This window comes from Atractosteus spatula, chromosome 11 (assembly GCF_055471065.1).
Source record: "Atractosteus spatula isolate fAtrSpa1 chromosome 11, fAtrSpa1.hap1, whole genome shotgun sequence".
Lineage (NCBI taxonomy): Eukaryota > Metazoa > Chordata > Actinopteri > Semionotiformes > Lepisosteidae > Atractosteus > Atractosteus spatula.
In genome coordinates this window covers 42,563,995-42,578,781 of record NC_142716.1, presented here as the reverse complement: position 1 = coordinate 42,578,781, position 14,787 = coordinate 42,563,995, and the positions used below count along the sequence as shown (strand labels likewise).

The window sequence follows — 14,787 nt, the reverse complement described above, 5'->3', positions numbered from 1 at the left end:
ATTGAGTGTCTTATCTGATCTGATCACTAACCTGCTCTGTAATCTATGAAGTCATTCATGTGGGCATAAAGCATGGTAAGGCATTGGCTCCTGAGTAGCTATTTTCATCAAACTAATTCATTTTCATCATGCTTGTTGTTACATGTGAAGATAACACTCTTCCAGCTAAGCAAGCTCTGTTGGCAAAGACAACAATAAGAAATGTGTGGCTGTCTAGCTATGCTTCACTGCCTCATGTGTGAGCTGTCTGAGAGATTTAAAGACAAGAGTATATTCATGTCTCAGTGTATTTTTATTGTAACTTTAGCCTTTATATGCCATCTGCTTCTTGATTTTAAACTTCTTGAGCTCTTGGTCTGGATTTACTGTAGATTATTCTTTTCTGATACATGATACATGTATTTCAAATCCTCAAGGTACTGACAAAACCAATGCAACTGACCTTTCAGAATATACAGTAAATGAACCAGAAGGCACAAGTGGAAACTACATGGAAGTGCATTTAAAACTGAGAACAGGAGGCACTTCTTTATGTGAAGGGTTGTGGGTGTATGGAGCAAGTTACCAACCATGTTGCTGAAGCCAAAAATCTGCATTCCTTTAAAAAACATAAAAATGTTGGAAAATTGTGTTGTGTGCAGCACAGCCTTTCCTTTATTGGTTTTTGACTGGAATTTAAAGCGAGGCTGAAAGTGATGCCCTGAAGCTATGCTGGCCAGCTGAAGAGACAGATGTTTTTCATTAGGATGCCCCTGACAGATGGTGCCGCACAGCTGGCCAGCACTGCACAGGTCACTAGATCTATTCCTTTAAACTCAGGCTTCCGGGACCACAGAAAGAGTCCTCTTTGGCACTGCCTGTGTAATTGAATACAGTTCTATCCACTTCTGCAAATCCTCAGAAGACTACAATTAGCACATTGACTTGATTGCCAAGAAATTAGTGAAAAATAATATCGTTTTGGCACATTGTTTAGCAAATTCCAAATGTCTAGCCACGCAATAAATGTTTTTTGTTCTTATCATTTTCATTTATGTGGAAGTGAGTGTTGATATCTTTTGTGAGTGTTTTCCAGACTAGTTAAAGCTGCTGAGGCCTTCTTTTGTCCTGTTTGAAATGTTTTATTCAGCTGTAATTTTACACATTGAACTAAAAGTTTCAGTACTTTAACAGATTAAAAAGCTTTTAATGCATTACTAAAAAAACATTTGTTTTGATGAATCACCAGCCTGTGACAGCACCTGTCATTTTTACAAACTAGATAAAATCCTGCACCTTGTGTTTGGCACAGTGTTCCATGAGCAAGACAGACGTAGGGAGCGAGAGACAGACCCATGTTGAAAAGCACAGGAAATGCCACTCCCTGCCCCTTCACCCTGAAGGCCTCTTCCTTTTCACTCCCCCCACTTGTAGTCAGTCTGGGACACACACAGAAGCTGTGGCCACAACACAGTCGGTCAAATGCTGGTTGCACTCTTAGCAGGTTCTCACTTCTGTTAACCTCAGAGCAGTGCGGAACAAGAGGCTGGGGCAAGAACCAACCCACCTGCCTTATCTCACAAACCCAGCAAGGCAGGGCCTAGGCATATTGAAGTGGGGGACATCTAATTTAAACTTGGTTACTGCTGTACATTTTGTTGGTAGACCAGTAGGTGGCGCTCTTCCCCGTGAACCAGTATAAAACGGGAGAGACTGTGCTGCAGAAGGTTTTATCCTTCAGATGACATGTTAAACTGAGGTTGCGACAACTTGCTCATTAAATCTATTTGAGCAGTCTCATGGCTGAATTCCACTCTGGGCTTCCACAATTATGCCTCCATACAAAGCAATCCCCCTCAATTTTATTGGTGAAGTAGCCTCTCCCTGCTCCCGGTCCATTATAGAAGTGGGCTGCTCAAATACAATGCCTGTCGAGCATCAGCCAGGTGGGTTTAGTGACTCCATTGAGGCGGGTTCCCTTCTGTATGTATTGTAAAGTGTTCAGGAAAGAAAAGTGCCATATAAATGCATTTACTAACATTTAAGGTACTGTGGATAATTAGACATTATGGCCTAGTGAGGCGAGTGATTTCATAATGTTACACAAGTCTCAAATCTCTTCCCTTTTACTCCAAAGACTGGAAATGCCCCATGTGCCATTCTCTGAAAATGGAAAATGACTCTTATGGTGAGCTCCGTTTTATACCTTTCAATTCTTCTCGTCATGATTTTGCAGAAGTCATTAGATTTTCTTTTACTAGGTCCTCTTGCCAGCAGAGTCCACAGAGGCTGGGAAGAGTGTATGCCAGGGGCTTTCTGAGTGCCGTTTTTATGGTTATGAACTGGGATACAGTATGTTATTATTCAAGTAATGCACAAAGTATAAACTGGCTTCCTGTTTGGGGTTTGTGTGTTCTGCTGCATGCTTTATTCATAAGACAAATCCATAGCAAGGAAAGAAAAACAAAGGCAAGCCAAGTGCAAGAGACAATTCAATCCCACACTGGCCTGCAGTGAAGGGCTAATAAACAGTGAAGTAAGAATCCTTCTTAGGGAGCTCTAGAACACTCTTCACCTCAGGGCCGAGATCAAAAAAAGCTTCTAGAATTCTAAGAAAAAGGCACTTAATACTTGGACAATTAAGACCAGAAGCAAGAGAGAATTTTGTATCAGAGATAGGCTTGACCCAACGTTATATAGAGGAATGTGGGAATGTGTAAATGCTTCCACTGAATCCCCTTAGACGTACACTTCGGTTACTATGAAAATAAACATTCCAGTCCTGCCATAACCATGATCAAAATGACCTGTTACAAAGACAAATCAAAATCCTTTTGACTTGAAAAATATTTTCAGCACATTCTATTTCAAAACATCTTCATAACCAGAACTCAGAAATGAAGTGAAGGTATTTATAACCGGTGCATGACCATCCTTTTGTGGAAAAACACAGTGCCTTTCAAGGCACAATGGACAAGAAGAGAGACTTTTCAAATGAATATCATTCATACTTCATTTTGTAAATTGTAAGAATGTGGATTATTTAGCAATGAGACCAATGACAAAGGAAAATAATAAAAGTGTTCTAAGGGTAAAACAACAAACTGCTAAAGAGGATGGTGCGTCTCCATTAAGCAGTAAATAACTTTTCGGGTTTGATTTTACATCTGCTTAAAATATTTTCCTTTGCTCTTGGCTGCTGTGCTAAAAGCAGCCTACACCTTCACAAAAGTACCTTTGTTTCCTCTGCTTGTAGCCATTGTGCTCTAACTGCAGCAATGCAGCTCTTGAGATGAAGAAACGGGTTTTTGAAAAAGGCAAAGTGCAGCGGGTTTGTAGCTACATACAATTCCTTGTACATGGTGCACTCTTCAGGAAGCAGCAGAGGGAGTGCATCTAAGCTGGGATGGACTATTTAAAGGCCAGAATGCTTCGTGAGCCACCACCCCCACCATTAAGTTAGTGTCCAGGTAAGAGGGCCAAGTACTGAAACAGGAAAGCAAGGAGAGTCAGTGGTGTTTCTTGCTGGGACACCATTCTGTGTCAGGGTAGAGGAGGCAGTGGATGGTCTTGAACCTAGAAAGGCAGGAGAAGCTTTTTAGACAGTTTTCAGATGTGTATGGAAAATGAACAATTATGAAGAAATACCACTGCAGAAAACCTACAGACTCTATTAAGGTATGTGTTTTCAATAGTATGTTTCAACAATTGTGCAATACTAACATAAGTTACTGCTGTAATTTTTTCAGTATCATCCAAGAAATCAATTGCAATACAGCAACACAACATCTAACGCAGCTGGGAAGACGAGAGTAAATTTTCTGTATGAAAAACGTGATGCTTCAGGACTTCTAATGAATTGTAAAGCAGGCAGCCAGACCAGTTTCTAAGGAGTGGAAAAAGTCTTAAGGCAGTTGTGTTGATATCACCCAACGTCCCCACCATGATGTGTGTCTGCATTGTTAGAATACCAGTACCGTGATGGGTCTTCTGCCAGGGAAAAGCCTCCACCAATACTGACCACGTTTCTCCGATTCTCATATCCACCATAGCTCAGGGTCACCTGCAGGACAAACACACTTGGCACTCAAACACACACACTCTAGATTTGCAGTTTCCTGCTTTCCTAGGCCCTGCAAAGATATACAATGGCAAAATCAAGATCCGAAAGTCCAAAACCTATGCATCTGGGACTTCATAAAGCAAGTCACTTAGTTTCAACCTCTTAAATGTAGTTGTCTGATTAGGGCCGAACAGAGCTTAAATTTTAAGAAAAAAATCCCATTCAAGTGACTCCTTCTTATTTTTAACCTAAACGTCAAGAAGTAAGAATCAAAATGAGCTGAAATCATGGAAAAACAGTACGTGAAAGGGGAGAAAGCAAAGTTTTTGACCATTTTTAGACCATTCACAAGGCCCATCCTCCTGAATGAGGCCCTGGTGTTTCCTAGGCTGTCTGACCTGTCCGAGCACTGTGTCGGTGGGCAGCCTCTGGAGATTCTCCAGGTGAGAGTGAAAGAGCCGCGTATGTGTCATGCGGACCTCCAGCAGTGCCTCGATGATGTAACCGATGGTGCAGTCGTCAGGGAGACGGATCTTCTCAGCAGTGCTGATGAAATTGCCCAGGCTGGGATGATGAATGATGGCAAGGTGAGTGTACTATCCTGTTATGGTGGTCCAAGTCACACCTCCTTTATTTCTAAATGTCCTGGGCAGTACACCCAGCACTAGGTAGTACATCCTCCCAGGTATGGGTGGATGTCTTTTTAAGCATAATATTCTAGGCTTTATAACTGATAATTCTTACACTAAACATTATCCAAAGACGTGCTCATTTGCTGTATATTTTTCTAATACATCCAAAAAAGTAGAACAGTTTATGGATGTTAATGACATAGTAAAATAAGAAAATTACTAGGCGAGTATCAACCCAGTATAAGCCCGGATGCAATCTGCTTTTTTCCCCATGATGTCCAGCTTGAAAGAGCAGGCCCTCACTCACCTGGCCCAGGGGCTCATCTTGAGTGCCAATCCTCGGCTGATACAAAACCCAGCTCCTCCTGTGGCAAACCAGAACTTCACCGATGTCTGCAGGAGACGGGGGCAAAGTATCGGTCAATGTGCTGAAGTAAAACCTCATTCACCACAATGCAGTCTACACATGGCGCAGACAATGTACAGGAGGACAGGAAACACAAAGAGCTCTCCCAAAACACACATGCACAACCATGGAGCCACAGAGAGTACACCTCATCTGTATGACAGCATAGCAGAGCTGGCTGCCCTAGTGCAGGCAGGGAACAGCAACCAATCATACATCTATACCATTCAGCAGCTACCCATTCCATTGCCATGTACAGTAGACTCTTTTACAGGAAGGCACGGAGAGGGTAGCACATCTGTGTCACTGTGCAGATAGGAAAAATCCCCATTGTTAAATGCAATGCTTTTATTTGTTCACACATCCACTTTTAGGTCACCTAGGTAGTGGCCCGAAAACCTCAGTTTCACACTAAAACTATATACGTTGGAAGATGCAAAGAAACAGTGTTCAAGCACAACAGGAACGCACCAGACCATCACTTTTGACTCTCTCAGGAGCCTCGATTGGGTGGTCCAGGCTGGGCCGGCCCAGATAGACGTCCTGCGTGTGGGAGTAAGATGACAGCAGCCTCATCAGGCTAGGAAGGATCACGTAGTTGTCGTCATCCACATGGCAGAACCACCTGGGCGCACAAGAAACACAACGCAGGGCTCAGATGCCACAGCAGTGTCTTGCTGCACAGCATCCCCAGTCTGCTCCACAGGGTTTAAATGGGTGTTTTCAATATAAACACCCTCCAAACATCTTCACAAGCATTACCTACTGCACCCTGTGAAAACCCATCGAAACAAGCCACATCCACAAAACATACAAAGATGAAACTCCAGTACAAAATATGTTTGGTTTTGTTGAAATAGCAGAATGTTGTTTTTTTTTTACTGAATATACACTCTAAACAAAGGGACATTGCAAAAAATAATGCCCAATAACAAAGAATAAAATGATGCACATGGCTTCTCTCTGCTAATACCAATATGTTTGCAGATACATTTTAAAATGTTTTCATTTGTTTTACTGACCAGATGGAATGTTGACATGAGGAAATGTACTCCGTTACAATTTTGTAGTTTTGAAAGGAGAGCAGATGTAAGGCAATGCAGGCAAGCAGGCACCTGGGAGTACTCACTTTCTCTGCGACTCGATGAACTTGTCATACTCCACCGACATCTTGCAGCACAAGGCCTGGCGAGTGTGAGCTGCCGAGCAGTTGGTGTTGATCATGTGGGACCCTGTGAACAGAAAGGAGAGTATTGTTTCTTCTAGCAACGGCTAAATTCAACAGCATCAGATATCTGAAGGTGGCAAACCTACCGGCTAATGTGCAAAACCCAAAACCCAAATTATCCTGAAACTAGGATCATGCCTTCCCCCTTCTCTCTACGACAGACTCGTTTCCTTCTCATCCTCTCGATTAATTTGCAGGTTTTGTCACCTGGTTCACAAATGTTCAGCAAGTCTTAGTGGTCAATGCAGTATGGAAAGCTCCGGATAGCTTGGGCAACTCATACCTGGTTACTCTTGGTCAATCGTGCTTCACCACTCTGGAAATCAACAGGTCAGTGAAGAAAGAACCGTTTGTCCTTTTTTGAATAATGCCTTTCCTGATCTGAAATTATATCTCTGATCTAGTGTCCTCTGAGTTTCAAAATATTCCTCATCATGTTCCAAAATCAAAATCTCCACTTTTTGAATGAACCTTTATCACTGTTTTTGGGGTCCCACTGCAAAATGCGATTGTAATAATGCACTCACTCATGAGTTGCTCTGTGCTTGTTGCATTACCTGCTTTCTTTCTCAGCTCCTTGTCCTCCCCATCTGTGAATATATATGTCTGAAAAAAGAAGAGAGCAAGGATGAGTGCTACATTAAGCATTTATTTCCACCCTTTCATGAAGAGCCAAGAAAAACAGTGAAGACTTTGTATTAATTGTGTGACGCACAATGCGGTTCTTTTTGTTCAGAGATTTGCATAAGTGTCTTGGATCTTAAGAAGTGCTGCCACACCCTTTCTTATGAAGCAGGCTCAGGTTTTTCTGAGGCAGGGTGGATCTCAGCCTTGCTGAACTTGCCTGTGGTTTTGAAGCAGGTCTGCTCAAACATTGGCTTGTCAAGCTACAGCTATAAAGCCAATACCTCTTTGGACAGCAGGTTTCCTACAAATCTGACAACACTGGATTTCCACTAGATACTGCTCTTCCTCCTTCTCTTTACCCAGAGAATAAGACACCATTAATCATGAGCAGAGTCAGGCCTACAGGAATACCAAAACCAAAAGAGCAGAGGGACAGATGCCAATAGGAAAGATGTCTTCATGGAAGCTAAGGAGCAAGAAAAGGTTTATTCTAGGCTGAAAAGAGACAAAAAGAAACACAATGTTTTGGCTGTGACACCCGAAGAAGACTCCACAGCTGAAACGTTGTTTCTTTTCTTCTCTTTTCAGCATGGAATAAACCTTTACTTGTTCCTTTGCAGCCTACGCATGATGATACAGCTACCTACCTGAACTACTTTGTGGAGGTTAATACAAGTATCTCAAAACATATGTACTTATGGCCTCCAAGTGATTTCAGTAGACACAAATGAGGTAATTTCCGCAGGAGGAGTTATTGGTTTCTACTGGTACTCAGTTGATGCACAATTTTTCATTGGCAATGAACACAAGTCCCTACGTAGCCTGAACCTTGAATGTATTATATCCATAGTTCAGATTTCCAATAGTAACAGGTATCTTACAGATAATTTCTTATTGTAATTCATCATAAACTGTTATTTCTCATTTGTACATGCAGAAATAATGTACGTTCTTTGGCTATTGCAAACCAAAACATTCCAGTAGCAATGTTTTTTGTATTCCTTGCAATCAATCTGTCATTGCATATATTTAATGAACTTCATCAAGTTGTGTATTAATATTTAAATTTCTGAATCTTCAGTTTAGACGAATTATGCTCTCCTACACTCTTGGAAAATGCTTATTAGCAATTCTCCTGAAAAGCACCTGGTGTTTCCTGTAAGTTTATATTGGAACTACAGCCTGCTGTAGCCTTAACCTACCTATAATCCTTTTTCATGCATTTTATTTTTTGTTTACCACTTTTGACTTAGTTGCACCTAACACTGCTTAATTCTTTAAATAATTTCAACATTAAAAAAAACAAAGATTGTGATGATATACAGTATGCATTAATAGTACAACATACTCAGGGAAATAACCTAAGATGCACCTCAAGTGGTTTTCACACCCTTTCAAGCTAGTTGTTAGTCTAGGCAGGTGCTAAGACGTTTTAAGGTTTCAGAAACGGCCTTCTACTTAAACGTACAGCATATTGTTCTATATTTTTGACAGACTGCATTGTCCCTTAGGGAAACGCATTCAGATTTTTACTTTGAAAATAAACATTTAGGCTCCCATTTCCTTCCCTCACATGTAGACAATCCCTCCTTTCAAACCTGGAACCGACCTTTGACACTGGCCTGAGGCCTACCCAGCTCACAGACTAGAAACTGTATGTTCCTTCAAGACATTTTAAACACCTTAAAGCAATTAAACAGTGGGTTGTCTCGCTCTCACTCTGACTGCTGACGTGCAAACCGATATTGTAAGGAAATCAGCCTACAAATTTCCTTCGGCAAAAGTTTCAGTTAAGTTTCTTTCCTTCACTAATAAAACAGCCTATTGAACATTTTATTTATACCATCTGAAAGCATTTTCCCTTTGTCCCTGAAGTCAGTCATGAGCCTCTCAAACCTGATACTTCTATGGTACAAAACATTCTTTTCTATTTTTTTGCCATTGCCGAGCATTAGGTTCTGTTTTTTTACAATGTACTGCTGTAAAGCTTTCCAACATTTGCACTAAACAGAGGCTACATTTGCACAGAAAATCACAACCCCCTCATTCCCCTCCTAATCCTAAATCCTCATTCAATGTTATCAGCCTCACAGAAAGCAGGCTATCTTGTTTGGGGCTCCAGGACAGAGAGAACTGGGCAAAAGGCAGCTTCACCTTAATTGCCACAAGAGAAGCTGGTACAAAGCGCAAACCGCTGAGAAGCAGATCAAAGTTCCTCCGCCATCTGAAAGAAACTATGTGGGCTGTCAGCTTAGCAGCAGCACACACGCAGTGGTTTCTGCCTGCGTCATGCCTTGAGAGAAAAAGCCCATATTCCTTGGCTGAGGCTAACAGTAGCCCTGGAGGCTGGGAGACGTGGATCAGTTTCAAATTCCCCGAAGATCTTCCTCCCAGGCAAGAGTCTGCTGGAGACCCGAACCTTGTAGCACAGTCTGTCAGCAGATGCCATGCTCCAGGCTTGCTAAATTGTTTCTTTTACAGACACTTTTACTTGGTGTCCTAAACAACTGACTCTTTCATACAGCTTATTGTTTTACCACACGGTGACAGGAGGGGATGTACAATGAAAGGTGCTATATAAAAAAAGTATAGTAGTATAAGACTAGCACAACTGGTGTTACTTTTTCAGATGACAGTACCTCTTGGATTTTAAAAGGCTGAGAAAAGACTGATTTTCCATGCATTTTTAATAACTTTTACCAAGTAAAGGTATTAAAAGAAGAGTTGCTTCAAGCCATACAACCTTGAAACAATCTTAAAAGGGGCTGCATGCTTTTAAGATCTAAAGATATTTTAAAAATATGAACACAACTTTTTGATAGAAATTAGCATTTAATTCCTCTTAATTTCAGAGAGTGCTTAGGACCTAATTGCACACATATATATGTGAGCTACATGTAAAGAGCAAAATATGAGCTTTACTGAATATAAGCATCAAGTGAAAAGCAGCAATAAATGTGAGGCAATCATTGATTGAACCTGAATTTTAGCTACATTGTTATATACAAATAAGTAACAAATGGCTGTGTTTTTGGTAAGCTGGCTTTGCTGAAATGTGGTTTACATAAGTACTGTGGGGTTTTCAGCATTCTGGGACTGAACACAATCCCATGACTAAGAAGGATTCCAAATTGCTTCCAAACTGTTGGAAGCATGTTATTATGGGGGATGGGATAACAGGCATGAAACCATAGGACGACTTTATCTTGGCACAGGTACAGAGAGTGGGAGAGCAGGCTTCTTAAATGTTACAGAAACTCCTCAGCACGATACACTGACATTTCAGTGGGGTTTTTGGTAAGTTTTAACATTCCTCCTTTTCAGATTCAGATCCATGGTCTGGAAATTGGAAACTGGAGCCGGGCAAAGGCGTCCAGGTTGAGAGAGGCCAGAGAGAAATTTGTCCTTAAAAGGATTGTAGTTACCTGTTCCTTGGCTCTAGAAATCCAGGTCTGGAAAAGCAGGTTCAGTCGAGACTTGTGGTATTTCCTAGTTGTTTTCACAGCAATAAATATGTCCCCCAGCTCCAGTCTGTCCCTAGGACGAGGGAGTCCATGGAGATCATGGAGACTGTTGCTCCCAGAAAACTGTGCAGAGTCTTTTTGACCCACGGCCATGTTAATCAGGGCAGAGCTCTTAGCTTTGGGTGTCTGGGCCTGTCCCCCTAACGTGTCCACTTCTTTTGTTTCTCCTTTTGTACCGTGGCCCCTTGTACTGGGATTGCCCATCACCTGAGCTTCATGAGCTTTTTCTAAAGCCCCCGAAGGGCTGGGTGGCTGGCCCACCCCCCCCTCCCCACCCGCCTTGGTCCTGCCATGAGGTCGAGGCTGGGGGGGGTCAACAGGCCGCTGTGGGGGCTGCAGCCCTGGGATCAGCAGCAGCAGGAAGGCACAGAAAGCAAGGGACAGCACAAAGCACAATTTACTGATCCCAACCCGGGACAGGTGCATCGTCCTGTGGCAGGACTCAGCCGCCAGGCCCAGCCACAGACTCCCCTCTGCTGCCCATCTTTGTCACGCCATTGTGTATCCTGGAGAAGAACAGACAGAAAGACTCCTGAGCAGAAAGAAACACCGTGCACGGGGTCTGCATGTTTAACCTTTCAACTGCCCTCTCATCTTCACATCACCTCTGCAAATGACTCGGCTGCATTACCCTTGTGCTCTCTTCAGATCATTTTTCAGCCCTACCCAGTCAGCTAGTAAAAATGCCACAGGCTGTCAAAACAGGGCAACACAACAAATTCCTGGGAAAGTGGTACACAGTAAAAGTCTTCGACATTCAGACGTGTGTCTGGTGGTTTTCATTCAGCCTATTTCCCTGAATGAATACAAGGGTTAACTTGCTTTAAAAGCATTAAAAAAAAGGTTACAAAGCAGAGAAGGCCATTCTATCTACACGCTTGCTTTTCAGTTTCCCGTAGTTAACTATCCAAGGATCTCATTCAACCGTATCTTATTTTAACTTTCCCATTTAATTCAAGTTATCTCCAATAAAGCAGAAGCTGCGGCCCTTATGAAACTGTGTTGCCTTTGTGCATTGCAAATCTTAAACTTCTGAGGTAGTAGAAAATCAGATACTTAAAAATATACCAAGTATAATCATGTCTGTTCACTGGTAGACAGCCCAAACTTTAGGTCAAAACACACACACAATCCCTAGAACTCTTGCCTTAAAAGGATACAAGGCGTTTTCGTGCCTCAAAGTATGAAATGTACAATAACATCTTTCACTACATTTCTTTGTAAATCTGACTAAACAGTTACCTAATTCAGCTGTTTCACCCACACAAACACACAGCTGCACAATCATTCAATTCAATCCCATCCCTGTGTTTCCAGCAATCCAGCAATTGCAGTTGTACTTATTTTTATACAATCAAGATGCCCAGAAACCACATAAAACTAACAGCAGTGCCTCTGTTCTGGTTAGGCGAGAGTATGTTTTCACTTAGTATGTTATTAATGTTCTATTATTTGCCAGCAAGTTCTGATGTTACACTTAATAAGGAACCTTGCTTTCAGTGTGAGTGCAATTTCCTGTTTTCTATTTTCAGTTTAGCAATGACACTTAAACCAGCAGCAGACGGTGTTCTCTGACAGCTAAAACTCAACTGAAGCATTGCACTCTCATCAAATGAAGCATCCTGAATGGCAAACTGATTTTAAGATAAATCCAGTACAGTCTGGGCGATGAACTGAAGGGCCAGTGACACAGGGAAGTCCCTTCGCCTTTATTAACTGTAACTGATGTTATGTTGGTAACTGCAATTATAGCAGATGGTGTCAAGTTCCAGTTTGTTTTAGTTTATCCTGAGAAATGTTTTCAAACAATAGTCGCTGTGTGTTTGTTTTAAGAGTTCCTTTCCATCCTGCACAGCTGGCACAATTCTGAAAGCATTATAACAGATTTGGCTGGTTTTTGGATCATTAAGGAGACTGAGCACTAGGGAAACTGTACTATACTCCTGGGATATAACAACTCCATCTTTCTTTAATCTTGAGTGATACGTTTTTTTTTTTCTTTAGGGAAACCCAACCCAGTACCCCAATATTGGCCCCAGATGGAGTGGCAAATGCCAGCTGCAGTGGTTATGTACTGCCCCCCTTAAAAAAACTCTGGTATTTGCTGGATATTTTGCACTGCTTAAGGAAGACGTCCCTTTATTGAATACAGTAGCTTTCTTCAAATCCCTTGCCAAATTCTCTGAAAATAGGCTATTGTGCTGTAGCTCTATGATGTACTGTATGTATTGCTTTAAATGCATGTACTGTATATACACTAAACCTACTTGTATTGTAAACTGTAAGTACGTACAATACTATAATTTCCTTCCATGCAAAACATATATAAATATCGATTCGTATACTTTTAATAATCAGGAACTGTATAAAATGCATGAAATACAATAACATAGTAGCATTTTTAAAATGACAATAACTCAAAGTTGTATGTCAAGCAGAAGCAAATATCACACAGTACCTATACAAAAAACTAAGACTGATATTTGCAACCTATACAGACAAAACATTAAGTGGATAAACGTAAGTGAATTTTTACTCTTCTTCATATACAGCCAATGAAAATCTTTTGGAAAAAATGCTGTAATTTAATAGCATTAATCACGAAAAAGCATATTACAGCCACAATCAACCCAAGGAGAATACTACATACAAATGATACTTAATAAACAAAAATGTTTCTCGCTCGTGAGCTCTGCTGCAAAAGCGAAGGTAATAAAAGAACTTCAAGAACTTAAATATTACATCGGGAAATAAGCGTGGCAGTACAGCAACTAAAATTCCCTGTTTTCAAAACGAAACACTTTATATGTCATGTTAATTTGAGAGAAATACATTAAAATATAACATATGACTGTTTTCAATGAAAAAATATTTAGTTACGCGTTGATTTTTTTTTTTAAAAATCACACTGCTTATTATATTACGGTTATTATGGCTATTTTAACTATAGTAAATCGTGTTAAACAGAAAGTAAAGTAATGAGGAATTATAGTTTCCTTACCCAGAAGCTCCCGGTTATACATTTATACGTACAGTAGTCCCCGCCATACATCAAAAGTTACAATCTGACTACAGTCAACAGAAGATTTTCTAAACTCATTATAGCCAGAAAAGGCGATGCTGATATCACGGCTTACTGATCAGTTCCATCCTCGTCGTTTCCTTTTGTTTCCTCTCTACTTTGGCTCCTAAACCACAAGTTAAACTTCTGCCTTCACTAGCACGCAGTTCTATCTTAATGCGTCAGGACGATTCTACCCTGTTCACTCCCGACGCCTACAGTACGACAAAGAAAAGACCAGACTGCTTGCTTTACTTTTCCAAGTGTTACACTATCTCCGATTTTGCATTGACCTCTGATTCTCCGATTATAAACATTTGGGATTCAAATTATTAACCCACTGTGTCCTGTTGGGCAGCAGAAGCAAGCGCGCTCAGCTTTGAAACTCAGCGCCCCCTGTCGGTATCTTTTCGCAAATCATCCGTCCTAAAATGCTTTTAAGCAACCATGACCGTCGTCTGTATGTATCTCCATCACTTTATTTAGTGTTTATTTCCATGGTTTTCAAAGAAAATAGGAAAATTATTTTTTTGCCAATGTTTGGAGACCAAATACGACAGTAGAAACAAATGTATGTGACATGCCAAATTATGGCTTGATCTTGTCAGATCTCTGAAGGTCTGACAAGGTTGGGACTGGTGAGCTTTGGAAGACCTCCAAAGGAAATCCAGGTTGCTTCTGTGGCTGGTGTTAGTGGACCAGTAAGTGGCTCTATTCTCTCTGGACATTTCAAAATCAATGACCCAGTATGTGGTCCTGTCTTTTGAGGTAGTTTTTAATCTGTAGTCCTATTTGAGTATTTGAGAAAGTTTCCATAGCACCTTTTGAAAGAGGGTGGGTGTTTACCTCAGTATCCTGTCCAAGCTCTGCTCTCAAGTTGCACAATGTGGCCAATCTAAAGTTCTCCCTTAATTCAGTTACTGAAGTTACCTCTCACTTCTTCACCTGAGCTGCTGTCTCGTAGGATTACTGTCCCTCACACCAGTGGGTTCTGTTTCAGAGGAGGATGGTGTGGGTCATCTCCTGTCTCCAAAGTGCTTCGGATTACTTTGGGGTGAAAAGTGCTAGACAAAAGCAAGGACTTGTTATCATGGTTTCAAAAGAAGATGTCACCACTGGATGGGGTGTCATTTCAGAAGAAGTGTCACCACTGATGTAGACATCAGGACACATCCAATACAATATCAAGACCTGTAAGGTTTGGTTATTTATAAACAGAAACAGCAAGTGAGAAAAAAGCAAATCTTTTAGGACTCCAAATTAAGAG

The 14,787-nt window shown here is 41.2% G+C and overlaps 1 protein-coding gene across 2 annotated transcripts; it reads right to left on the bottom strand.

Moving 5' to 3' along the window:
- Positions 1 to 2,377: 2,377 nt before the first annotated feature.
- Positions 2,378 to 13,847, bottom strand: rfng (RFNG O-fucosylpeptide 3-beta-N-acetylglucosaminyltransferase). Of its 2 annotated transcripts, none has more exons than XM_088927224.1 (9): positions 13,461 to 13,847; positions 10,361 to 10,965; positions 6,866 to 6,914; positions 6,210 to 6,312; positions 5,552 to 5,705; positions 4,982 to 5,067; positions 4,441 to 4,606; positions 3,957 to 4,042; positions 2,378 to 3,555 (listed from the first exon to the last, which is right to left on the bottom strand). In XM_088927224.1, exons 2-9 carry the CDS (start codon positions 10,883 to 10,885, stop codon positions 3,489 to 3,491), a joined length of 1,236 nt encoding a protein of 411 aa, XP_088783350.1. In that variant the 5' UTR covers positions 10,886 to 10,965; positions 13,461 to 13,847; the 3' UTR covers positions 2,378 to 3,488. The 2 variants fall into 2 exon arrangements, with proteins under 2 accessions (XP_088783350.1, XP_088783349.1); XM_088927223.1 differs by having other exon boundaries at positions 6,836 to 6,914; positions 13,461 to 13,804.
- Between the last annotated feature and the right edge of the window lie 940 nt (positions 13,848 to 14,787).

Excerpts from the sequence above, each read along its gene's own strand:
- rfng (XM_088927223.1), bottom strand. The coding sequence starts at position 10,885 with ATGCACCTGTCCCGGGTTGGGATCAGTAAATTGTGCTTTGTGCTGTCC. Across the intron at positions 6,313-6,835 it reads AAGCACAGAGCAACTCATGA|GGTCCCACATGATCAACACC; the intron begins GTGAGTGCATTA and ends TTCTGTTCACAG. Across the intron at positions 3,556-3,956 it reads CTGGCAGAAGACCCATCACG|GTTCAAGACCATCCACTGCC; the intron begins GTACTGGTATTC and ends CTGCCTTTCTAG.